Here is a 27,842-nt window from a genome sequence, read left to right on the forward strand (position 1 = left end):
TCACCATAGAACCTTCATCTAGCGATGGATGGAGATAGAGACAGAGACCCACACTGGAGCACCGAACTGAGCTCCCAAGGTCCAAATGAGGAGCAGAAGGAGGGAGAACATGTACAACGAAGTCAGGACCACGAGGGGTGCACCCACCCACTGAGACAGTGGGGCCGATCTATTGGGAGCTCACCAAGGCCAGCTGGACTGCAACTGAAAAAGCATGGGATAAAACCGGACTTTCTGAATATGGCGGACAATGAGAGCTGACGAGAGGCCAAGGACAATGGCACGGGGTGTTGATCCTACTTCATGTTCTGGCTTTGTGGGAGCCTAGACAGTTTGGATGTTCACCTTCCTAGAGCTGGATGGAGGGGGGAGGACCTTGGACTTTCCACAGGGCAGGGAACCCTGACTGCTCTTGGGACTGGAGAGGGAGGAGAAGAGGAGTGGGGGGAAATGGGAGGCGGGGAGGAAGCGGAAATTTTTTTTTCAATAAAAAAAAAAAGAACCAAAAAAAAAAAGCAAGATGAAAAAGATTCTTGCTTGAAGTTTGAAACAATCACTATTGTCAGTAATCGTTCTATCCACATTGAAGTGCAAATATATCTTTGGCTTCCAGCTCTCAGTGTTTTGGATTTATAGAAAAGAAGTACCACTGAATCATATAATAATGGGTTTTAATAGTGAAACCACCATACAGCTCTCCAGACCCACTATGCCATTTTACTACATAACACACAGTTCCTTCTTTTTACTTTTTGTTTCTTACTTTTCATTTTGTATTATGTGGGGTGGGCACGTGCATGGATTTCAGAGGACAACTGCCCACCACCTGAGCTCCAGGGGTCAAACTCAGGTCATCTTCCCTGGCAGAAGTGCCTTTACCCACTGAGCCATCCTGCCAGCCCTGCTGTGCTTTTTAGAATCCCCCCTCCAACTGCTGTTGATGATAACCAGAACCAGTGTGGTAAATGAGATCTCATTTGTACTCTACAGGGAATCTATACCTTTGCACATGCTAAATACATAAGATCCACTACAGCCCTCTTGCTGTTACACATGCTAAATACATAAGATCCTCTACAGCCCTCCTGTTACACATGCTAAATACGTAAGATACACTATAGCCCTCCTGTTACACATGCTAAATACATAAGATCCACTACAGTCCTCCTGTTACGCATGCTAAATACTTAAGATATACTACAGCCCTCTTGTTACACATGCTAAATACATAAGATACACTATAGCCCTCTTGTTGTGGTTTGGATTTATTTTCCATGTTTAGTGATTTAACCATCTTTTGTTGTACTTCCTGCTCATTTGTATTCCTTTTATATATTTGAGTTCTATTGTTACTCTTGAATTCACAGGTTTTGTATGAGGGTTTGTGTGTGTCTCAGGCTCAAACTTTTTATTTGACTTTTAAAAATTAATTTTAAAAACTAGTATACAAGGCAGCAAGACAGAACTCACTGCATGGATCTACCGGCCTCTGCCTCACAACTGTTGGCATTAAAGGCATGGGACACCATATCTTAATTTTGGTTTAACAGATAACAATATTAGACATTTTCTTTTGTATGGTCATTGGTGGTACACGTAATTCTACTTGTTTTTCTGCATCTGGGTTCTTTTGAATCCAGAGTTGTTATAAGAGTTTGTTTTCTCCTCTCTGAGTAGCACTGGGCTGGCCCTGAGGAGAAGGCTGCTCTCTAAGACCTCTGAATAAACTAGAAGAGCTAGAATGGCTGAAATGCTTGGCAAAGAATTCAAAAGTCTACGTTTTTAAAAGGTTTTTTTTAAAAAAAAAAAAACAAAAAAAAAACTTTTTTCCTCGTGTGTCTCTGTGTGTACATACAGCAGGACAGCGTGGAGGCCAGAGGACAGCGTGTGCGGGTCAGTCCTCTCCTCTCACCATGTGCGCACTGGACTCAAGTCCTCTGCATTGGCATTAAGAAGCCTTTACTTTCAGAGTTCTCTCACAAGTCCTGGAAAGTCATTAAAATAATTAATGACCAGCCAGGCAGCTCTGGCATACGCATTTAATCTCAGTACTTGGGAGGCAGAGGTAGGTGGATCTCTGTGAGTTCAAGGCCAGCCTGGTCTACAGAGTGAATTCCAGGACAGGCTCCACAGCTACAGAGACACCCTGTCTGGAAAACAACAACAACCAACCATATCTGTATATGTTACAGAGTTCATCTGTGGGCTTCAGAGGTGGCTTAGCAGTTATGCGGCTCCCCATTTCCACAAATTATACAGTCAAGTTTCCCATATCGGGGGGGTGCAGGGGTCAAAACATTTAGAGTACAATGAATAGACCACGCCCTGTAGAAACCACCTTTGTGATCATAGTATCTCCCCTGCCAGGTCCTTATGTTCTGTTTTTGAGACAATATCTTAGTGACTGTTCTACTGCTGTGACACCACGACCAAGGCAATTCTTATTTCAAAAGCAGCAGCAGCATTTACTAGAGGCTTGCTTACAGTTTTAGAGGGCCAGTCCATGATCATTTATTTTGGGGGGAAACAGACGTGTATGTCACTGGAGCAATAGTTGAGAGCTGTACATTCCGATCTGCAGGCAGCAGGCAGAGAGATATACTGGGATTGGCATGGGCTTTTGAAACCCACCTCAAGTGATGCACCTCCTCCAAGGCCATCCCTCCTAATCCTTCTCAAACCGTTGCACTAATTGAGGACCAAGCGTTCAAACATGAGGCTTTCTCCTTCAAACCACCACAAACAGGAACTCAGTTAGCCTTGGGCAGCCTCAAACTTACCAAGACAAGGGTGACCTTGAAGTCCTAGTCCCCCTGCTTCTACCTCCTGAGTCCTGGGAAGACAGAGGATCTACCACAACACTCAGTTTTATTTTTGTTTCGAGAGGGGGATCTCATGACACCCAAAATGGCCTTAAACTCAATATGTAGGCAATACTGGCCTTGAATTCCTGATCAGTCTGACCTCACACACTCAAGTGTTAGGATTATATTAGTGTGCCATTATTTTCATGCTATTTGTCTTTTTAAGATTTTTTTTTTCAGCAGGGTGATGGTGGCACACGCCTTTAATCCCAGCACTTAGGAGGCAGAGGCAGGTGGATCTCTTGAGTTCATTGCCAGCCTAGTCTACAGATCAAGTTCCAGGACAGTCAGGGCTACATAGATAAACTTATTTCAAAAAAAAAAAAACCCAACCAAAAAAGAATTTTTATTATTTTGTGTGCATGAGTGTTTTACCTACATGTATTTATGTGTAGCACATGACTGTATGATGTCCTCAGGAGTCAGAAAAGGACATTAGATGAGCTGAAATTGGAGTTACAGGCATGATTGTGAGCCACCATGTGGGCACTGGGAACCAAATACTAGGTCCTCTAGGAGAGCAACAAGTGTTCTTACCTGCTAAGTCATCATTTTAGCCCCACCCCTTGATTTTTAAAGATAGGATATTAAAGAAAAATGTTTTAAAAAAAGAAGACAAGATCTTGCTGTATAGCACAGGTCTTAAACTCAATCCGACTTCTACCACTCAAATTGTAGGATTATAAAACAGGGGCCACTGCAATCAGATCTGTAGTCTAAAGTTTTATTTATTGATTATTACATCTATTTGTTAGAGCTAATGCAACAAAGTAACACACCAGGTAGCTTAAACACGGTTATTCATTTCTTACAATTTGGAGGCTGGAGATCAAAGATCAGCAGAGCTCAGGTAGTTTCCTCTGGAGGCCACAAGCAGAAACACCTTGGTAACGATCTGTCTCTATTTGCAGAAGGCTGAAGACTTGCTACCATCTTCTCTGTGTGCATCCTGCTGCATCTTTACCTTCTGAGGACATTAGTCACTCTGCCCTAAGGGACTCATTACAACATCCTTTCCTCTTCATTGTCTTTATGTGTATAAGTGTTTTGCCTGCACATGTAGGTGAAGTCTATGTCTGCTGAGCACTTACAGAGGCCAGAGAGGGTGCCAAATCCCCTGGAACTAGAGTTGTGGATAGTTGAGAGTTGCCATGTGAGTGCCGAGAACTGAACCCATGTCCTCTGCAAGAGCAGCAGGTGCTTCTAACTGTTTAAGTCATCTCTACAGTCCCTCATTTTAATTTTTAAAATGTATTATTACTGGGGGCTGGCAAGTGGGCTTGGGTGCCACAGCATTCACGTGGAAGTCAGAGGACAGCTTTTAAGAGCCACTTTTCTCCTTACACTGTGGGGAACCAGGGATAGAACCCAAGTTGTCAGGATTGTATGTAGAATGCTTTTATCTGCGGAGCCATCTCATCAGCCCTCAATTAAGTTCTTTAAAAATTTACTTATGACTGTGGCATACGTGGTAAGTAAGCAAACATACAGAGGTCAGAGGACAACTTTAAGGCATTGGTCCTCTTACCCTGTTGAAGCATGACAAGGTCTCTCGGAAGATAGTTGGCCTGTAAGCTTCCAGGTGATTCTCCTGCCCCTGACTCCTATCTTGTAGGACTGTTGGCAATACAGATGAATGCCACTATTATCTGTCTATTTTACATGCATACAGATCAAACTCAAGATGTCAGACATTCACAACAAGTGATTTTATCCACTGAGCCATCTTGTCAGCAATTGTTTTAATGTTTTTGACATGGAGTATTTGTGTTGCCCGGTTTGGTTTTAAATTTTCCCCCGTCTTCAGCCTCCTGAGCAGCTACCATACAGTACTGCTCCAAGCTGCGTGGATAATTTTAACAGTGTCTCTCCACTGTGAGTACCATCGTGTCTTCAAAGTAAACTAGAGCAAATCATGGCTTTCTCCCACAGCTTCCATCAGCCAGGCTGCTCACTGGTGAGTTCTTTCATGCCTCCGAAGGGAACGGGGATGACTGTAGGCTCTTCCACACTGCTGACACTTATATGGTTTTTCTTCAGTGTGAGTGTGACTTATTTCATGAATTCTGAAGGAACTGGGGCAGATGAAGGCTTTCCCACACTCCATACATTCATAGGGCTTCTCTCCAGTGTGGGTTCTTTCGTGTATCTGGAATGAAGTGGAATGGCTGAAGGCTTTTCCACACTGTTTGCACTCATAGGGTTTTTCCCCAGTGTGGATGCGCATGTGAATTTTAAGGTGAGTGGAATAGTTGAAGGCCTTCCCACATTCCTTGCATGTGTACGACCTTCTGGCGCTATGAGTTCTCATGTGACTGTTGAGACATGAAGGATGCCCAAATGCTTTCCCGCAAATCTTGCACTCACACGTCTTCTCTTCAGCATGCATTTTCAAATGTCCATTAAGATTTGAAGAAATAGCAAAGGCTTTCCCACATTTGACACACACAAAAGGCTTTTCTCCTGTGTGTGTTCTTATATGTTGAATAAGTCGTGAGGATGTAAGGAAGGCTTTCCCGCATTCCTTACACTCATAAGGCTTATCACCATTGTGAGATCTTACGTGTATGCTAAGTCCTGAGTACTGAGTGAAGGCTTTCCCACACTGACTACACACATAGGGTTTTTCTCCAGTGTGAGTTCTTCCGTGTATCTGAAATGAGTTGGAATAATTGAAGGCTTTCCCACACTCCTTACACTCGTAGGGCTTCTCGCCAGTGTGCGTCCGCATGTGAATGTTTAGATATGCAGGGTATCGATAGCCTTTCCCACATTCCTTACACCTGTAAGGCTTCTTTGCATTGAGAGTTTCTATGAGCACAGCAAGTCTCGAGTTTATAAAACTTCTCCCGTATTCATTCCAATCGTGAAGTCTGTCTCCATTGTGAGTTCTTCTATGTGTCTGAAGGTGCGTCTGACTAATAAAAGACTTCCCACGGTCAATGCATTCTAAAGACTTCTCTTGTGCGGCAGTTTTTCGATCAACTTTAACTGGGGTCGCACAGGCTTCCTCACTCTCACTGAGTTCAGAAGGTTCCTCACCAGCGCAGTTTTTCTTGGGAAACATCAGAAAGTCTCTTCTGTACTGACCGCAATCATAGTCATCCTGTGTCGCTTGAGTTTTCGGATGTGCCTGAAGGGGTGAGAGGTCACTGCAGAAGGCTCCAGACTCTGTCCAGTTATGGAGCTCCCCTCTGCTCTGGCTTCCTGTTTCCTGGTAAGAAGGAAGAACAACGTTTTGTTTTTGCAGCCAATTGTTAAGGTTATAAGCATTTGATGACAAAACACTATAGTTATGGTTATTTCCACTACCTGCATACAGTTCATGCTGTTAGTTGCTCTCAAGTGGTGTGATTAAACACTTTCTCCAGAATGCTGTGTCATCTGCTCTAATCTTTAAAAGCTTTCTGCACCAGTCCAAGAAAAAGATGTTCTGAAGCAGTGAGTTTCACTACACATTGGGGACACAATTTCATATTATTTCTTCAGACATTTGTTCTTGTATATTATCTACTTCTCTCAAAGCTCCTTTAACGGAATTCCTAGTTTTCTCCCTCGAAGATCTTCAAATATGCCAAACAGGTACTCTATAAGAGACACATCTTTAGCCTCTAATTTCCTTTGAGAATAAAAATAAGATAAAATTTTTATTCTTACCATTTGCAACCCACTGGACATGTCACCCCTCAAAACTCCCTGTTGGAACGCCGGACATTTGGTTTCAGGCTGCATTTCCCATTCTGAAGTGAAACAGAAAAATAAAGGTAGGAGTATGGAGAAGGAAGTAGAAAACAGGAATTAAAAAATAAGGTTTGGGCTGGAGAGATTGCTCAGTGGTTAAGAGCACTGGCTGCTCTTCCAGAAGCACCCACATGGCAGCTAACAACTGTCTCTGACCAATATCTCACATCCTCACACAGATATCAGTGCAGGCAAAATACCAATGCAAATAAAATAAAAATAAATTATTTTTAAAAATAAGGCTCATTTATTTTATTTTGAATTTTAAAAGGTAGAAAAAGTAGAGACAGATGAGGATTTTTTTTCTGTTTTATTTTTGAGATTAAACAGCCTAGCCTTGAACTCACTACACAGCCCACACTATGCTGACTTCATAACCATTCCGACTCACATTCCTGAGTAGAAGGATTACAGGAATGTGCCATCATGTAAGACAAAGATAATGACACTGGATCGAACTTTCAGATCGTATCAAAAGTTGATTCTATAAAAATTAAAAATGATGGTAAACAGAAAGAAATTATCAGGGAAGGAAAGGAGAAAACTTCTAGAAAAAGCGCATCTCTCAAAGCACTAAGTTTAAGTAAACGAAAAGAATATCGGAAGTTGAAGATTTTTCTTCTTGCCTCAGAGTTCTGAGACAAATTTTATCTTGAAAAACTTCATTATAGGAGCTTGATTGGTTCAATGAATAAAGTGCTTATTATATAAGTGTGAGGGCCTAAATTCAGATCCCCAGAACTCACATAAGGCTGTCTGTAATTCCAGTATATCTATGACAGATGGTAGATGAAGACAGAAGGATTCCCCAAAGCTTGCGGGCCTGGCACATGCAGTGGCAAACAAAGGCTCTGTCAAATGAGGTGGAAAGTGAGGACAGACACCAAAGGTGCCCTCTGACTCCAAAACACATATTGTGGGAACACGTACACGCCCCCATACACGAGAATTTTAAAGCTTTTGTAAAATATTCATTCGCCCCTTCATTCGCTTACTGAGTGTGTATGTGCAGACATACGCAAGCGTCACAGCACGCATGTAGAGGTCAGGGGACTTTTGGAGTTGGTTCTCTCTTTCTGCTGTGTGGGTTACAGGGATCGAATTCAAGTTGTCAGGCTTGGCCGCACATGCCTTTACCTACTGAGCCATCTCTCCAGACCAACACAAGGGTTTTGTTTTTAAAGTTCATTTCAGTTGCAAATATACTAAACTTTCATTAAATAGAACTTCCAAGCCCAGTGATGGTGGTGCATGCCTTTAATTCCAGCACTTGAAGCAGAGGCAAGTGGATCTCTGTGAGTTCGAGGCCAGCCTGATCTACAGAGTGAGTATCAGGATAGCCAGGGCTATACAGAGAAACCCTGTCTCCGAAGAAAAAGAAAAAAATTTAATTTCCATGAATACTGACCTGGGAAAACTATGTTCTGACATGTTCTAAATTCTTCTTGTTCCAACCAAGAGACCAGACTGGGTTTGATGAGCTGATGCCCTGTGCACAAGGTAAGACACACTGAGGAGAAGAAGGCTTAGAGAAAAAAATGACAGAACTTCCCAGGGTTCAAGAATTAAGAACTTTTGCTTTTTCTCCAGTGTTTGGAGACACTGACTTCAAGCTCACAGAAATATTATTCTTATTGCCTCCCACATGCTTGAATCCAGAAGTGTGCCACCAAACTGCCAGGAACTAGAGATGTAATGATAATCATGAGAAATTATTTTTAAGGCGCTAATTATACAAGTACCACCTGTCTATGCCTCAAAGTTTAGCTTGCTCTGGAGTCTAAGACCCCAGTTAATTTATCGTATATACATTTACAAAGTACTAGAGTTTTCTTTCTATGGCACTGGGGGTTGCACCCGGGCCCCGCAAGTGGTTGGTGCTCGACCACTGAGTCGTATCTTAGCCTAGCACTTTACTTTTACTCAAACAGAAAGTAAGAACAGCTGGGAAAATATGTTTTAATGTACTGGGGTGGTTCTCAAAAAGTCCAGGTCTCCATATATTTTTTGCTGGGTGATGGTGGTGCATGCCTTTAATCCCAGCACTCAGGAGACAGAAGCAGGTGGATGATGTGGGATGTCCTTCTGTATGTATTGCTTTTATTGGTTGATGAATAAAGCTGTTTGGGCCAATGGCTTAGAAGAGTAAAAACAGGCAAGAAATCTGAACAGAGATCTATAGAAAGAGAAGACAGAGTGAAGGAGACACCATGTAGCTGCCAAAGAAGTAACATGCTGCACCAGTAAGTCACAGCCTTGTGGTAATACTGATGAATAAAAATGGGTTAATTTAATACTCAGAGCTAGCCAGTAAGAAACCCAAGACACTGACCAAATGATGTTGCAATTAGCACAGTTTCTGTGTGGTTATTCGGGTCTGGGTGACTGGGAAATGAAAGTACAGTGTCTGTTTTCAGGAGGATCTCTGAGTTCAAGGCCAGCCTGGTCTACAGAGTGAGTTCTAAAACAGCCGGGGCTACACAGAGAAACCTTGTCTTGAAAACAAAAAACAAAAGAGAGAAAGAGGAGAGAGAGAGATCTGCAACAAAGAGATCTTTGTTCCTCTAGAAAAATTAACCACAAGTGGCTCATATATAGTATTATTAATCACAGTCATCAAGATAATTAAACTTTCTAATTTACTTATTATTTTGTATGTCTGTACAAGTGTTCATGTATGTAGGTGTGCTTCTGTATATATGGTGGCTAATATCACACCTAGCCTTTACAGGAGAGCTGTGGCCCTAACTCAGGTCCTCTTGCTAGAGCAGTAACCATCTTACTGAGTCATCTCCTCAAGCCCTTCTTAACTAACTGCATGTGTTTGTGGATATGTATGTGTGTGGTATATGTGCATGTGGTATATGCATGTGTGTGTGCAGGTATGAATGCCTGTGCCCACATGCAAAGGACAAAGTGGGGTGCTGGGTGTTTTACTCTAGGGCAGTCTCTCCTGGAACCTTGGCTTGTGCTTTCCCCACGAGGCTGGCACCCAGTGAGCCTCAGTGATCCTCATTTCCAACCTCTCCTCAGTGCCACACCAGGGTTACAGGTGCATGCAAGACCACAATCCGCTTGTTAGATAAGTACTGGGATCCCCACCCCAGGTCCTCAAGCAACTGCTCTTAACCACCAAGCCATCTCTTGAACTCCAAGAGAATTTATAGACACACAAATGATATAAGATTATACACTGAGGTTTCTAATTTAGCCTATCAAAATAGAACAAAACAAAAACAAAAAACAAAATATGGATTTAGGGATGGGGCTGTGTCTTATTCAGAGCTACCACCATCATTCCTGAAACACAGTCAGTCCATAGGAGGCTGCAGGGAGCAACAGCAGTCTCACCTACTGTGGCCAGGTTCCGGTAGTTCTCCAGCATCACGTCTCTGTAGAGGCTTCTCTGGGATGGCTTCAGTGAGGTCCATTCCTCTTGGGTAAAGTCCACAGCCACATCCTCAAAGCTCACCAACTCCTGAAATATTGAACACATGCCATGCTGGTCTTAGCCAATTAAGATCAAGATCTTTGTTAACGAACATGGGAGGATGAGGAAGTGGAACCCAACATCTAAGAAAATTCTCTGGTCTCTAACACCAAGGTCCAGTGGCTTTACAAACTCCTCTTTAAACTCACGTGTGTGTGTGCATGGTGTATACACATGTAAACTGATAGGAACACTTGCCTGTGCAAGTTCATGTGGGATGACTTCCTCAATTAATTCTTCACCTTATTTTCTGAAACAGGGCTTTTGACTGAACCTGGAAACTGCTGTTTCAGCTAGACTGGCTGATCAGTGAGTCCTGGAATCTACTCATCTCCACCCCAGCCCTGAAATTACAGACATAAGCAGCCACGCCAAGTTTTACATGGGTACTGGGTCTCAAAACTCAGATCCCTGTATTTGTATGAAGCCCTTTACCCACTGAGGCATCGAGGACCCCAGCCAGCTTTTTACCTTGCTGGAGACAGAACCCAGAACCCTGACTGAGCATGCTAGGCAGGAACTCTACCGCTGAGCTCCATCTTCAGCCTTATTCTCGCTCTCTTATTTCCTCAAGTTAAATGTCACTGCTGACTAGGAACTGGTACCAACAGTACAGAAGAACATCATGGTATTTCTCTGTATTAGGCGCAGTAGCCAGCACCTCCTAAAGATGTGATGAGTGTGCATACATGAGTAAATGTCTTAGAAAAGGAGGCTATCTCATCTACCTTATCATCTGCCAGGGAACTCAAAAAAGGAAGAAACATTCAGTTGGTCAGGGGCCAGCAAGACGGCTCAGTGGGTAACATTACTTGCTGCCAAGACTGATAACCTAAGTGTGGACCTCAAACACACACGATGCAAGTAGAGCACTGACTTGCAGTTGTCCTCCGAATCCACACACACTGTGGCATGTGCTCTACACATGCATGTTCATATGAATACACACACAAATGTAATAATAAAAGAAAAATGATCTGACACCATGAAGGTAAAGCCAAGATCAAGATTAACTGTAAATTTCCAACTCACTTAATAGGAAAGATTTTGTCATAATCACTGGCAAATTGACACAAACTAGACACATCTGAGAACAGGGAGTGTTAACTGAGGAACTGCCTTCATCAGATTGGCCTGTGGGCATTTTCTTGATTTCTGATTGATGAAGAAAGGCCCTGTCCATTGTGGGCAGTACCGTTCCCCAACAGGTGGGCATTGGGTGTTTAAGAAAGGTAGCTGAGCAAGTCAGGGTCATGAGACAGTAAACAGATTCCATCACTGGTCTCTGCTTCAGTTTCTGCCTCAAGTTCCGGCGTTGACATCTCTCAGGACTGGATTATGATCTGAGAATTGTAAACTGATGGTTTTTATCATGGCAACAGAAGGCAAACTATGCCAGGTTCTCTATCCCGGGAAGCCAGAGCCTTAGGTGAGTGAAGCTCTATTTGCTGTAAACAGCTCTAGAGACAAGTGTGTTCGGAGGAAATTGTCTGTAGGTGGAATGTTTTGAACGTGTGTGTACGTGTGTATCTTTTTACCTGATAATTCGTCAGGCAGTCAAGCAACATCCTTTGTGCTGATACCTTCTCTTCTTGAAGGCAGACTGAGTCCCCTGAAAGATCTCATGGAAAAGGAAAAGCATGAGATTTAGTTGTGCAGAGTCTCATCCGAAGGCACAGGAGTCATTCCACCCTAGTACAAAAGCCTCACGTCATCAATCTAACTATCTCCTCCCTCTCTCCCGGTCTCCATCTTTCTTGTTCTGTGCCTCTCACTATAGTTCTCTCTCTCCTTCCTCTCTCCCTCATTTGTTCCCCACCTCACACACACACACAAATTTGAGAGCCTGTTCCCATCCCTACATGCCAAAGAATGCTAGAGCAGTCCTGTGTCATCTACAACCTGAAAGAAGGATGCAAGGAATGCTTCTTACTAGGGCAACTCTATTAATAGCATCTTCATCTCATAAGTAAGGAAGCTTTGTGCCCTGACACCACTTTATCAGGGTTGGAGCTGTAGCTCAGTCAGTGCAGTACTCACCCGGAGAGCATGAAGCCCCAGGCTCCATCTTAGAATAAATGGGTATAAATGGTGCACACCTGTCATCCCAGCTCAAGAGGCGAAAGCAAAAGGATCAAGAATTCAAGGCCATCATCAGTTACCTTAGCAAATTCAAGGCCACTATGGGCTACATGGGGCTCCATCTCAAAAAAAGAAAAGTGTTGGGGGATAGAGAGATGGCTCAGTGGCTAAGGACTCAGGTTCATTTCCCAGCACCCACATGGCAGCTCACAACTGTCCAGTCCCAGGAGATCTGACACCCTCTTCTGGCCTCAATAGGCACCACATGCACGCGCGCACACACACACACACACACACACACACACACACACGATGCATAAACAAACATACATATAAAAATAAATAAAATCTAAAACAAAAATGGTACTTTATCATGACTATAAAACATATAATGAAGACTGCACCTTTACCCCAGAGGCGCTACAAATATTCCTGTGGGCCAGCAAGTGGGTTTCAACCTGTTTTCAGTTCCTAAGGCCTTACCGTGGGACGAGTCAGTCGCTGCCATCCTGTAACGCAGAAGTGGGTCCGGGTATTGCCTTCTCTGGAGCTGCCATCACTTCAGTGCAGCTGGTGAGTTTCAGAGGACAGTGGTACTCTCCATTGCCGGTTGTACACAACCATTAGCATTTCTGCAGTATCAATCACTAATTAACATCAGTTACTTAGACAATACCTATCAATTATACATTATCTGTATGCAGGAAGTACATAGGACGATCACTACACACAGTGCTCTCTGAAACATGAATTCTAGTGATACTAGCTGCAGTTTACTGAGGGATGCTATGTAGCAACTGTGCAAGGAGTATGTGTGTCCATGTGTTCAATTAATCATTATAATCACCCTTCACAGTAAATACAGCTGACCTTAAAAGATCTATATTCAAAGCCAAGTAGGTGGTGCATGCCTGTAATGCCAGTGCTGTACACTGGATATCCGTTGCTCTCATTGGTTTGATAAAGGACTCTCACTGATTTAACAAAGGACTAAATGGCCAATAGCTAGTCAGGCATAGGTTAGCAGGACTTGTGGACAAAAAGAGAGAATGGGGATGAAGAAGGGCAGAGTCGCCAGCGAGATGCAGAGGAAACAGGAGATGAACATGCCGTGCTAAAAATACTACCATGTGATAGAGCGTAGATAAAGCTAGTTAGTAACAAGTCTAAGCTATCAGCCGAGCATTTACAATTAATAACAAATCTCTGTGTGGTTGAGAGCTGGCTGGTGGAACAGAAAACCCTGCAAACATGCCAGCCCTTGAGAGGTTGCACCAGGGAAATGGCTGTGAGTTCAAAGCTAGCAGGGATATAAATTTTGCCTCAAAATAACAGGGAGTTGGCCAAATGACTAAGCAGGTAAGGCACTTGTGTCCAGACAATGAGCTTCACAGCTTGTGTTTGATCTCCACGACCCATGTAAAGGTGGAAGGCACCCTTCTCCCTGCATCATACACACAAAGAAAATAATCAGAAAATTTAAAACAGAACAAAACGGGAAAGGACCTATATTCAGAGAGCATTAGCGAGTGCTCATTTATCATCCGGTTCAGACACGATGATGCAGGACTTAAGGGCAGGTAAAGGTTTCTTTCATTGCTATGCAAACTTGCTCTCATCTTCAACAAGTGGGAAAATTATATGTACAACAAGCATATTTTCTTATTTGTGTGTATGTCTTCTGAAAATGTGCACACGCAGAGGCCAGAGGTTTCTATGACCTTCCCCATCCTTCTCCACCCATTCATTTAAGGTGGGTGTTTCCCTGAACCAGGGGCTCACATTTTCTCAGCTGTGCTGAAAGCCAGAAAGCTCCAGTGGTCCTCCTATCTCCATCCTCCTTAGGACTGGAGTTACAGATGTTAATTGGACACATAGTTTGATACACGAGTGCTCAGATCTACAGCAAATGTACTTGAAAATTGAGCCATCTTTATGGTCCCAAAATAATCCTTTTGTTTTCAGGTAGATTTTTCTTGGCGGTGTGGTCTTTGATCCTATTTGACAGGTGTGGAGGATGGAACTCTTGTCTATCCTGTATGAATCTTGAATGTAAAGGTATTTGGGCAGGGGGACTCTCAAATCATAATTTAAGCAGTAAGCAACCTCAGCAAGGTCTTGGTAGGCAACTCAAGCCTTCTCCCCCCAGCACAGGGATGGCTAGAGCAAAATTAGATCTGTTTAGCACCTTTTTTATGGGTCTTTTCAGAGAACCATCTTTTCACTTTTTGTTTTAGGGTTCCTGTTTGCCTGCCTGAAACAAAATCATCATTATTATTATTGTAGGAATAGTGTTTCATAGTGTTTAATTTTTTCACCAGTTTGCTTTAATTTCCTTCTCACACTTTTCTTCCTTCTTCTTCCTCTTCCTCCTTTTCCTTTTTTTTTTTTTGTCTACCAGATATAATATGTAAGTGAAAATGAGACAAGCTGTTCATCTTTTCCAAATGTTGACTGCGGAGGCAAAAAAGCCAAAAATGAATAACAAAATTCCTCTTTCTTTTGCTCCAGTGCCTTGTGGTGCCATTATCTAACGAAAGCTTAACTCTTAGCTTAACCATGGCATCTCACCCCAAACGGCCAATCTTTTCTTCCCTTTTTATTAAAAATGGGCTTTCTTGCACCAATCTTAGGACAAATGGTGTTTGTTTATAAAGCTTACTACCTATCAGGATACTGAAGTGTCACCTTTTATCTCAATGACCCCAAACAAATGGCCCAGGATATAAGTTAGGTTAATGTCTCTTAGCTGCTACAGAAGGTACCCGTACTCTCTGAGAGGCAGCAAGTGCCTGGGAATTTCTATGCCGTGTTTGTCAACAATGCATAGTAGTGTGTTTGTGTGTGCATTGCACCAATGAGCATGTGCGTGTATGTATGGATAGGTCAGAGGCCAACTTTCTGGGGTTGTGCTCACCTTCCACCAGTATGTCATAGGACCACATTCAGGTTATCACCCCGTTGAGTCATCTCTCTGGCCCCATAACATACACTCTTCATTAAAACTTTGTATCAATTTTCACCTGGTAAATACTTCTACTCCCATGCCTAGAGCTCCCTGCTCTCATCATATTTGAACTATCTTCTATTTAAGAAAACACCCAGGGGCTGGAGAGATGGCTCTCATAGAGGACCCAGGTTCAATTCCCAGCACCCACATGGCAGTTCACACTGGCTGTAACTCCAGTTCCAGGGGATCTGGTACCCTCATGTAGACACACAAGCAGGCAAAACACCAATGCACATAAATATGAATGAATCTTTAAAAAAAAACACCCAGTGAGTTCGAGACCAGCCTGGTCTACAAGAGCTAGTTCCAGGACAGGCTCCAAAGCAACAGAGAAACCCTGTCTCGAAAAACCAAAAAAAAAAAAAAAAAAAAAAAAAAAAAACCCAGGAAAATATATTAATATCATCTTCTAGAATTAAGAACTTGCCTTGAAAAATGTGCTATGTACATTTTGCATGATTATGGGCTAGGCACACATTTTAAACCTTAGTATTTCATGAACAGCAAAACCTCATACCACCTCTAAAAATGCTTATAAGCTGGGTATAGTTGTGTATACTTTTAATTTCAGTACTCATGAGGCAGAGGCAGGTAGATCTGTGTGAGTTACAGGCCAGGATGGTCTGCATAGTAAGTTTCATGCCAGCCTGAGCTACACAGTGGTTAGAGACCCTGTCTCAAAAACAATTTTTATATATACCAAAAAGGTGACTGTACCATCAATAAAACAAAAAGCTCCAGTGTTTTGTACCTCCAAGCCTATGTCTGAGATCCTAACATGAACTTCAGATTTAAATCGAGGGCAAGAGACATGCACAGCCAAGCAGTGCTACTAAGTGTGCAGTTCCCCTCATCACGATAGCTCAGGCTCCCGTCCCTGCTGCAATACGATCTGACCTCTTTCCAGGATACAGCCCCCTCCCTGGCCCCACCCTATCCACACACACTGGCTCCTAGCCTGTTCCTTCTCCCAACATTAAAATCTTTCAGAAATACCAATTGACGTGAGTATATGCTTTTGAAAGTCTATTTCAAAAAAAAGGGGTAGTCACCAGTTTCTCTTTAGAATACCTTTATTCCCACCAGGGCAATTAGAGATCCTTCTGAAATTGTACAACTAAGTACTAACTAGATTTAATTAAATGATTTTCATAACACAATATAAATTTAAGTTTCCAGGAAATATACTAAGAATGGGAGGGCGAGAACGATACCTTGTTTGTGCACTCAACCACAGCACAGTTTGACTTGGCTGCACACACCAGCGTCCACACCAGCGTCCAATTTTGCTTTGCTGGTTTTTTTTTTTTTTTTTTTTTTTTTGGTTCTTCAAGACAGGGTTTCTCTGTGGTGCAGCCCTGGTTGTCCTAGAACTTGCTCTGTAGACCAGGCTGGCCTCGAATTCAGAGATCACCTGCCTCTGCTCCTGAGTGCTGGGATTAAAGGCGTGCGCCAACCACCCAGCTATGAATTCTTTTTTAATACTTTTTTTCCCCAAATGTATCTTGAGGGTTGTTTGCATGTATGTATGTGTATGGCTGGTACCCAAGTTAGAAAACTCCAAGTATTGGATTCCCCTTGAACTGGAGTTACGGATGGTTACAAAACACCACGTGGGTGCTGGGAAACAAACATGGGTCCTCTGCAAGAGCAGTTAAATGCTCTTAACTGCTGAGCCATCTCTCTAGCACCCCCACATGAACTGTTAGTGGTTTTTGGTCTAAAAGTGCAATAATAGTATTATTATTTATTATTGTGTGTTGTGGGAATTGGTTATGACTGAACATGTGGAGGCAGAGGGCAACATGCAGAGAGAGCTCTCTCACTCTGAGCTCCAGAGACTGAACTCAGCCTGTTGAGACTTGGGAGCAGGCACCTTCAGTTGCTGAGCCAACTCAATGGTCCTCTATATATTACATTATTACTATTGTGTGTGTGTGTGTGTACACTCTCACGCACACACGCCTGTGTGCAGGGACATGTGCCATGGTATACAGAAGGTAAGCAAACAAATTTGGGAAGCTGGTTCTCTTCCAACTGTGAGTTCGAGGGATTAAATTCAGATCAAGTTCACACAGCAATTTTTACCCATAAGTTTTACCCACTGAGCCATCTCACTACCCTTTTTAAAGTTATTACTATTACTGTTTATATGTGTGGGTATGGGATCCATGGCACCCATGTAGAGATCAGAGAACGATTTTGGGGAGTTGGTTTTCTCCTTCCACCATGTGGGTCCCAAGGATTGAGCTCAGGAGGTCAGGTTTGGCACCAAGCACCTTTACCAATGAGCCACCTTACTGGTCTTCTCTTTTTGATCATCCCAGGTGCCAGGATTATAGATGCACCTTTATTCCCGGTAACTCGTGTGTGTGTGTGTGTGTGTGTGCGCGCGCGCGCTCGCGCACCATCGCACATGTGCACAAAAGAGCACACACACCACATGTGTCCAAGTGCCTGTGGAGGCCAAAAAGGTGTACCTTAAAACTAGAATTACTGATGGTTGGGTTGGAGAGATGGCTCAGTGGTTAAGAGCACTGATTGCTCTTCCAAAGGTCCTGAGTTCAATTCCCAGAAACCACATGGTGGTGGCTCACAACCATCTATAATGAGATCTTGTGCCCTCGTCTGACCTGCAGGTATACGCAAAGACAGAACACTATATACATAATAAATAAATCTTAAAAAAAAAAAGAATTATTGACACCCTGACGTGGATCCTCTGGGAGAACAGCAAGTACTGCGGAGTCATCATTCCAGCACCACAGCTCAGTACTTTAAGTAGCAACTGGGAAGCTAACACTCGTCGCCTGGGTTATGCAGATATAAAAGATGAGCAGAACAGACTAATTTAGCTCCCACGGCTTTATAAATCTAACTGGAGAGTCATGCATGACAAAGTACTTCTAGATTCCTACCATTTGAGGGGGGTGGCAAGAGGCCTGGTTCAAGGTCATTCCTGGCTATACAATAAGATTAAAGCCAACCTTGAAAAACAAACAACAACAAAAAAGGCAAAACAAATTCCACATAACTAGAAAAAGTAGCATTAGACATACGACAGGGTTTGGAACCCAGTCCATAACCAGACACTCAGTTTCGCCATCAATATCCAAAGAAACAAATCAGGAAATCAGGCACCTCCAAGTCCAACATGTTCTCAATCTTGATAGCCCAGGATGGTCTTGAACCTTCTACCCTCTTCTCAGTTTCTGTAGTGGTAGAATTATATACCTGTGGTGATTTGGTCAAGATTAAGTGTTGGGAACATTAGCTACTAAAACATAATTTTGGAACATCCTTGTTTGTGCCCAATAAGAAACATGCAGCCAGCAGGATGCAGCTGGAATGGCACTCTCTCTCCTTCCACTGTGGCCATCAAAAATCCCATCTATGAATAATCATTCAATAAGCACTAGAGACTTTTAAATATTTATTATTGTGTGTGCATGTATAGGCATGCACATGGGGGGTCAGAGGACCAGGTCCAGGAGCTGGTTCTCTCCTCCACTACTGTGGGTTCCAGGGATCAAATTCAGGTTCCTAGTCTAGCATGACAAGTGCTTTTGTGCACTGAGCCACCCACAGGCTCTGAACTAAACAATCTTACCAAAAGGAATGTTCAGGATGATGGATTTATCTGGCTTAAAATTAAAGACTATAGTCTGTCACCAAGGGGGAATCTAAGCTGAATTCAAGCATCTATTCACTTTACACTGACGATCAAGAGCAGAGAAACGAATGAATCCTTACTTGCTTGCTCTTCTGTCTTACACAGTTCAGAGCTCCAAACCAGGGACTGGTAGCACCCTCAAAGGGCTGGGACTCCCTATAGGAATTAACAATCAAGACAATGCCCCCACACCAATCTGATTTACACAGTTCCTTACTGAGACTCTCTTTCCAAGTGATTCCAGGTGGACAAGTTTACAATTAAAAGTTAACTGTCACATCACAAAGGAGAAAAATGAATAATTCAACAGGATGGGTTAAATGAGGTAGGGATGGGATGGCAGAGTAGAAGAGGGGGTATGGAGAAAGACATTAAAAGTCTTTTGAAAGCATTATATAGATGCCTACCTTCCTAAAATATATACTTATATAAAAAGAGTTTAAATAGAATTAGCCCGTAATCAGGCAACAATGTCCCTACTGGATATACCACAGTCTAACAAAAAACTTAGTGCCAAGAATGGATTACCTCTTCGGGTGGTGCTGCACAGACCTCCAAACATTAAAGACTATTGCCATTGCTCTTGGTTACCCTTCAGAACTTGAGAATAAGACCCTATTGCTGAAGACACCACATACTTGAGTCACAGAACATGAAGAAAGCAAACTTCGCTTAACCTGGAAACTTCATCCCTACTGACTAGTTTTTATACTGCTGAGTGCTAGGCTTGCTAGTGGGGAAAAGGGGGAATCGCCAATTTTTTTAAATATGTAATTTATTTTTATATTATGTTCATTAGTGTTTTGCCCGTATGTATGTCTGTGTGAGGGTAACATGTCAAAAGCCCTGGATCTGGAATTACAGATAGGTGTAACCTGCCATGTGGGTGCTGGGAATTGAACCTCGGGTAACCTGGAAGAAGAGCTTTTAACCACTGAGTCTTCTCTCCAGTCCCGGAATGACCAATCTCACCCAGCTGTGAAATCTGCAAAGCTACAATAATGACGACCCTGGCACAATATGCCCGCTGATGCAGCCACTAGTGGAACAAACGTATGGGAGTAACCAAACACTTTCTGCCTGGATTCAAGACCATCTGCACAAGGTGGGACCCATACCCATTATCAGAGTCAAGAACCTGTGGTCACTAGGCCACAGACTCTAAGAGGAAACCTACCACTATCACTGTACTAAATAGACATAAGTGAATAAACCCATGACTTATCACCACACCCACAGTTAGTGCATCTCTAAATCTTCACCAGAGACGCTTCTTGCAGTAGATGGCAATCAACACAGAGATCTTCAACTGGTCATGTTGCAGAGAGTAAGAAGCTGTGGAGTGCTTAGCCCTTGGTGGGACATCTATATCACACCCTTCCCCTCAAGGTTCAGGAATCGAGAGAGAGTAGAAAGGACTAGAGGCCACAATGACTATAATGAAAGTGTTTTCCGGACACACCAGGGCACTTGCACAAATGAACTCACAGTGGTTGTGTAACATGAGCAAGACCTCTGCAAGCTCAAGCCAGACAAAATCCCAGCACAGAGCGGAAAGGTGCCGTGATGTCTAACAACCAGCAGAGGATGAATGGCAGCTTACAGGAGGAATCAGCTGTGAGTATAAGTGTGACCTCTTAGCCGGGCGATGGTGGCGCACGCCTTTAATCCCAGCACTCGGGAGGCAGAGGCAGGCGGATCTCTGTGAGTTCGAGACCAGCCTGGTCTACAAGAGCTAGCTCCAGGACAGGCTCCAAAGCCACAGAGAAACCCTGTCTCGAAAAACAAAACAAAACAAAAAAAGCGTGACCTCTTGTAGGCTGTCCACAATTCAGTGGATGGAGTATTTGGGCTACACAAATTGGACAAGATGAGAGATGAAGAGGAGGAAGAAGCAGAAACAGAAAAGCTGGGTGGGAAGGGAGATGGGAACTGACCTGGAGAAGCTGGGGAGGAGCGAATAAGATCAATAGACACCATATTCATATTAGACTCTCAAAGGGAAAGAAATGAGAAAAGCAGCTCGGGCACAGTGTACGACAGGCGTACTTCATGCTGCCACTGAGGGATTTCCAAACATTATTATAAGGTGCTAGCTGGAATCTATGGCTTGATTTTGACAGAAGATGTTGAATTGGGGGCTGGAGAGATGGTTCAGTGGTTAAGAGCATTGCCTGCTCTTCCAAAGGTCCTGAGTTCAATTCCCAGCAACCACATGGTGGCTCACAACCATCTGTAATGAGATCTGGTGCCCTCTTTTGGCCTGCAGGCATACACACAGACACAATATTGTATACATAATAAATAAATAAATATTTAAAAAATAAGATGTTGAATTGGCGTAAATACTTGAGGCTTTTATTTATGATACATCCTGTAACACAGAACTAAATATATTAATTGCTTCCAAATTTACATGCCAGTATGCTATTCATAATCAATCAGCCTGAAAAAGATATGACTATGAGACAATAAAATATTGAAAGAAACCATATTTACTTTAACTTTTATTATAGTATATTGTTGAAATTATTCAATTTCTTAGTTATTTCTGTTCATCTATTATTGTACCGAATTTATAAATTAATCACAGATATGTTTAGGAGCAGAAAATGATACACACAGAGCTCTATACCCTTTACAGTTTGAGGTCGCTACAAACATTCTTAGAAAGTATCACTCATGGGACCTGGAGAAAGGCTCAGTGAGCAAAACACTAGCTGTCTAAGTATGAGGACACTGAGTGTGAACCCTGGCACCCATGTGAAACCCAATAGGTTGGCACACGTCTGCAACCCCAGTGCTGGGGGGTATAGGTCAGAGACTTGTTAGCCAGATAGCCTAGTCGAAATGATGAGCTACAGTTTTAATGAGAAACCCTATCTCAAGAAGGCAGAAGACACAAATGTTGACCTCCGAGTTCCATGTGTGCATCTAAACACATAAAAATACACATGTATATATTCACAAAATACACAAATAGTTAAATGATTTTAAAACACATTTATTAAAAAAGAAAGTCTCTCCTATAGATAAGGGAACCATTATATTGTTCATTTTACTCAGTAACCCACAGATGATGGAGGGAGGCACCCATTGAGAAAAGAACTCACAAGACTACTATAGACACTGAGTTTTGGTTACATTATGGAAAACATGGGGAAATGAGCAAAGAGAAATTTATGTGCTGCTTACTGGGGGCCCCAGTTGAGACCAAAGATGCTGATATAAAGCGGGAAATGTACTCACAAGATGTAGTAATATGAGTAAAGTATAGTGATACAGACCTGGGATTCCAGCACTTAGGAGGTAGAAACAGAAAGTCCATGAGTATAGATAGGGTCATCCTCAGCTACACAGGGAGTTCAAGGTCAGCCCAAGTTCTGTCTCAAAACAAAACTGAGTATGATATTATAGTTAACAAAGGGAAACATGCTTAACAATTGCTTCACAGTTTACGTGTGAGAACAGGATAGCTGGTAGACACAGCATTTAATGCGAAGGCCAACAATCCACTCCACAGTTTGAACAGGTGTGCTAGTTCCTGCACTTGGCCTTACTAAGCAGCAGCATCATACTGAGCTGCATGACATCATAATGCACCAGTATCCTCCTTCTAGCACACAAACTCTCACTGCTAGTCACACAACAAACCCCAGCTGCTCCTTGGAAAGCCTTGGAGACTGAGACCTCCACCTGGGTACTGGGAGCCATGTTCCCACAGCTATAATTTACAAGAGGGCCCAGATTTGATTCAACACCAGCTTGAGCCTTAATACCCACAACCTGGACAGCTGGGTATGGAAAGTCAAAGACTCAGCATTTGTGAGAACCCATTCTCAGATAGCCTGGTAGGTATGTCATTTGTTGTCTTAATGTATGGCCCAAAGCAGAGAAAGGCAGTTTCTTCTATCAGAAGAGTAAGGCAACAAAAGGTTATTTGGGACAGATAATCCACAAGGCAGGAGAAACACTGATAAAACCTCTACAGGGAAGAAGTATCGAGGGCACTAACAGGATTAGCTGTTAGTTTCAATTTGTCAATAAAATTTTAAAATAAAGGATGTATTCCCACCAGAACTAAAACAGCATGGCCAGCAAGGTGGATCAGTAGAAAAAGGTGCTCACCGGTGGTCAATCCTCACAGGCCCACAGGGTGAAGGAGAGAAGCAACTCTCACAAGCCACCCCCTGATCTCAACACCCCTCCAATAACTGTAATTAAAACATAAGAGGAAAGGATGAGTGAGTAAAAGACACTGCACTATATGTGTGTGTAACTAACAGTGTGCCAGGGCCAGTAACCCAGAGGTTTTTAACAATTTCCATAAATGCTGTGGCACTTCTATATGAGCACAAGCACCCCTACACACACACACACATACATAAAATAAATACAAAAGCCAAGCGTGCCAAATGAAATCCTGAAAGGTACTACCAACGTCATACCTGACCTAGGAAAGTGTGCAGTTAAGGTGTTGTCTGAATGGACTACCTATGTGTGACGACAAAGTTGCTGCGGTGCCTCAAAGGTGCCCGTGAAGGTATACTGTGTTCACACTGGAAGAGTGAGGCACACTACCGCAAACAAGCTCTTGAAATAGACAGAGGGGCTGGTGGGATGGTTCAGTGAACACAGGGCTTGCCACGCCATCCTCAGAACCCACATCAAGGGGAAGGACAGGGAGAGAACCAACCTTACACAGCTGTCCTCTGACCTCCGTCCACACACCCATGTCACAAACAAAAATAAATTAAATAAAAAGAAATAGTTACTAAAAGGAAAACATTAGCCAATATATAAGTAAAAAATGTTTACAAGTTGTTGATTGGATAAAATTAGAGCAATATTCAATATTGTATATGGGGGCTTTGATTATAGAACCATAACTGAGGCTGCAGTAATCCACTGGCTATGTATCCATCTGACCTATGGAAATAAATTGTACAAATTTTGAATTTTAAATAAGATCACAATATAGAAACTGTTTTATTACTTACACATGATAAAATTTATCACATATTCACTTTATAGTATTCATATTAAAACACAGACATATAGGATTATATAAATCTCAGGTGTCATGAGGCAGGAACAAGAGAAAACATGGATTACACAGTGAGCTCAGGGCCATCTAGGAATGGCCATCTACACAGCAGGAATCTATCTCAACAACCGTAAATGAAAATGCAAAAACTGATGTAGTCACATAATCTACTAAATCACACTGTTATTTTAAGCTCTTGAATGGGACTCAGTTTGAAATCATTAACTCAAGGTGGACATACCTGTACTTACAGTGCTCATGAGCCTAAGGCGGGAGGAAGGAGGGTAAGGCCGGCCTACACAACACAGCAAGATCAAATAAGAAAAATTAAAAAAAACAACTAAAACTTGATGTTTAAAAACCCCTTTATTTTACTCAGTTGAGTTCCTAGCCAGCAAAAATGCTACTTGGGGAAGGAGATAGGAGGGAACTGGAGCGAAGGGGGCAGAGGAAGAATGATTCACCAGAACAAGACTACAAAGCAAGCATTAAATGACACTAGAGACAATAGAGATTCAACGTAGACTCTCACTATGTAATGCCTCCAACTTGTGACTGCCAGCCTCAGTTTCCCCGGTCCTAGTAGTGCAGATATATAGCACTCCATGGTTTTGTTTGTTTGCCTCAGGTCCCCAAGCACTGGAAGTACAGGCCACCCATGCAAACGCAGCTTCTCAGAGTACAGCCGAGTGATCTTATTCACTTGAAATGGCCAAGGGACTTCCCGTGTCAAAACAAATGTCTTGTACTTAAACTAAAATTCTGTTTCTTATTTTCCCAGAGTAAGTTTTAAATGATGTTTAAGACAGATTGATTCAGAAACTGCTACGTAGGTAAAAGACCTGGGAAAAGGGAAAAAAATTAATGTATGTCAAAATAAAATGTACATGTCTTCTGACCTAGAGTGACAATACATCTCCATAAATAGAGGAAAGAGGGAATAAGAAGGCTGGCAAAAACTGGCTAAAGGCACTTGCAGCATATGCCTGTCTACCTGAATTGAGTCACCAGAACCCACACAAGAGGAAAGAATCAACTCCACAAAGTTGTCCTCTGACCACAACCATGTCACCATCATTGAGGTATTAGCATGCACACACACTAATAATACGTTTCTAAAATTAAAAGAGGGCAGGGACATGTATTTACTGCAGTTGGATGTTAAAAAAAATTAAGTGTGATGAGAGCTGGGGCACAAGACATTCCTCTTGTTAAACTATAAGGAAAAACATCTGTAAAAGCAAGTGTTGGGGCTGTGGCTTGGTGCAGAGTGCTTGCCTAGCAAACCCAAGGTCCTGGCTCCGACTGCCAGCACTGCCAACAAGCCAAGTGCTGTGATGGTCGGTGTCTTTAGCAAGTACCAAAGTTAGGATCACAAGAAATGGATGCCTCCCTAATAAAATATAATCCAAGTATGGAGCATCTACAAATTATCTTCCACATATCTTTTGAAATCTTGGAGTTGGCAATGGAAAGCTGCGGTACCCGAACTTACTGGAAGCAAGATGTGACTATTAACCCAGTGCTTGGGAGACGGTGAGTGGTAGGAGTATAAATTCAAAGCCAACCAAAGCCAATAATAAGCTTAAGATTTAGCCTGAACTCCATGCCTCAAAGAGAAAAGCAGAATGCTGTGCCTAGCTGCGCACCATGCACAGCAGCTTGCCTGCTACTGCAGACAGCCAATTACTTGGAAATCGTTATGGCTTATAAACAAGTACAATACAGACATCTTTTGGTTTTATTTTTGACACAAGGTCTTGGCATGCAGCTCAGCGGGACCTCAAACTTGCAGTGGCACTCTTGCCTCTGCCTTTCACCTGTTGGGACTGCAGGTGTCTGCCCCAAAGTCCAGCACAACATGGAAATCTGGAAGAGATCACACACCTCCAAATACCCAGAAGCAGCTTCTTCTCATTGTTGTTTAAACAATGGGGAGAATTTCGAATGTTTATAGATGAGATATCACACAGCACCATTGTTAATTTTCAGTATTTTTTTGCAGAGCTGGGAACTGCGCCTAGGGCCACACATGCTAGGCAAGTGTTCTACCGCTGAGCTATTTTCCCAGCCAGTTTTTAACTTTCTTCTTTTCTTTGTTAGAGACAAGATCCTACGTGATTCGGGTTGGCTTACAATTTACAATATGACCAAAGATGACCTTGAACTCCTAATCCTCCTGCTTCTACGGATTAAGGGTGGAATTACAGGAGAGTGGGCTACTACACACAGTTTATGTGGTATTAGAGATTCAACCTAGGGATTTGTACATAATGAGCAAAACTCTATCAACTGAGCTGCATACCCAACTGTTCTTTAGCTTTTCTTGATCAAAATCTAGTCATTTTGTTTTGTTTTTCAAGACAGGGTTTCTCTGGGTAGCCCTAGCTGTTCTGGAACTCACAGAGATCCTCTGCCTGCCAAGAGCTGGGATTAAAGGCGTGCGCCACCACAACCCTGCCACACCCCCCTTTATTTTCAGTTTACGTCTTAGCAAACAAATCATCATACAATATATTTATCTATTAGGAGAAAGTGCAAACAAACTCCTGCAACACATCTGGATCATCAAACATGAAAGCACATTTAAGATTTTTCTTTAAAAGAGAAATTGGGGGGGAGACGTGTTGTAGGAAAGAAAACACTAATTTATCAATCTTAACAGGTAATTCTACAACTTTTCATAAAGCTTTCCACGTTTCCTCTGTGAGGTCCACATTTTTAAGCAGTTTGGTGCTGAACAGGCCTAGGAACTAAGAAAAAAAATGTGTAGCATGCATAAGGCCCTGGATCTGATCACCAGCGCAAAGGTGTAAAAGGGATGGAGAAACACAGTTCTAGAACTTCAGATGAACAGAACAGCCAGCTGTTGTTGTTTGTTGGATTTTTGCTTGTTTTTTGAAACAATGTTTCACTATGTAGCACAGGTTAGACTGAAACTCTCTATATACAACAGGCTAGCCTGGAATTCTTAGAACCCCTCCTGCATCCTTAGATTTAAGTAAGGCATGCACAGACACCGGGCTGGGTTTTCTTAAGTGGACTTGAGGTCTACCAACGTTTAAACTCACAAAATAAAGAAGTACATTCTAAATAACGAAAAAGTATGTCTTTGTATCTGAAGCTAATGGGCTAAATAAAACACACATACACACACACACACAGAGAGAGAGAGAGAGAGAGAGAGAGAGAGAGAGAGAGAGAGGAGAGAGCGCAACAATAGGGGTCAAGTTCTCACCCGAGACATTCGTTTCTTTTCTTTTCTTTTTTTTTAAAGAAATACGGCCTTTTCCAAAAGGCATCTTTCACTAAGTGCTCACCAAAGGCGCTGAAATCACAAGGTTTAAGACGCTGGTCACTCCAACTACTCCAGCGAAAATTCGTTCCCTTCTGAGAAAACAAACAAAAACAAAACAACCAGCTTTTTTTTTTTTTCCATAAAAGTTGCTCTGGCGGCTTTTGAAGAGCGGGAGCTGCGGACACAGCCAGGACGCGCCCTCTGCGGTCTTTCCCACCCCGGGGACTGACAGCCTGAGAGGCCCAGACTTGGCCACGTCCGGAGGCGCCGAGGCGCGAAGAGCAGAGCTCAGCACCCAGGCCTTTATCCTCCCCATCAACCTGCAGGGAGTCCCTCTCCCGCGGAACTCACAAAGGCCACAGCTCTCCAGGGAACGAACTACTCAGGGCACAGAGCCACCGGAAGAGATGGTCGCGGTCTTACGTCACTTCCGCTCGCGCATCCTTTGATGCAGAGGCGGAGCTCGGATCCTACTTTGTTGTAAGATTTCTGGTTTCTTTGCAGCTAGGATGGAGGTGCTGTAGTGGCTTCACAGCGGGAGCTGGAGGCCAATGGTGGCCTCGTGGACAATACAGAATTAGAACCTAGGCTGTGGGCCGGAGCGGAAGTCATCGGTGATACCCTGGTTCTATAATGT

At 42.8% G+C, this 27,842-nt stretch overlaps 1 protein-coding gene and 1 non-coding gene across 11 annotated transcripts; both read right to left on the bottom strand.

The window, feature by feature from the left end:
• Positions 1-2,213: 2,213 nt before the first annotated feature.
• Positions 2,214-2,375, bottom strand: LOC130874041 (U1 spliceosomal RNA). Its single transcript, XR_009057086.1, has one exon. It is a non-coding gene; the product is annotated as a U1 spliceosomal RNA (small nuclear RNA).
• A 1,205-nt stretch (positions 2,376-3,580) lies between these two features.
• On the bottom strand, positions 3,581-27,591 carry LOC130873242 (zinc finger protein 426-like). Of its 10 annotated transcripts, none has more exons than XM_057767923.1 (9): positions 27,557-27,591; positions 27,228-27,297; positions 22,148-23,074; positions 12,661-12,809; positions 11,634-11,716; positions 9,957-10,083; positions 8,014-8,094; positions 6,522-6,604; positions 3,581-6,078 (listed from the first exon to the last, which is right to left on the bottom strand). In XM_057767923.1, the coding sequence occupies exons 4-9, from the start codon at positions 12,683-12,685 to the stop codon at positions 4,816-4,818; spliced, it is 1,662 nt and encodes a 553-aa protein (XP_057623906.1). In that variant the 5' UTR covers positions 12,686-12,809; positions 22,148-23,074; positions 27,228-27,297; positions 27,557-27,591; the 3' UTR covers positions 3,581-4,815. The 10 variants fall into 10 exon arrangements, with proteins under 10 accessions (XP_057623906.1, XP_057623907.1, XP_057623913.1 ...); XM_057767924.1 differs by having other exon boundaries at positions 22,148-22,243; positions 27,146-27,297; positions 27,557-27,580; XM_057767930.1 differs by lacking the exon at positions 22,148-23,074 and having other exon boundaries at positions 27,557-27,580.
• Between the last annotated feature and the right edge of the window lie 251 nt (positions 27,592-27,842).

Source organism: Chionomys nivalis, chromosome 4, assembly GCF_950005125.1.
Source record: "Chionomys nivalis chromosome 4, mChiNiv1.1, whole genome shotgun sequence".
NCBI lineage: Eukaryota > Metazoa > Chordata > Mammalia > Rodentia > Cricetidae > Chionomys > Chionomys nivalis.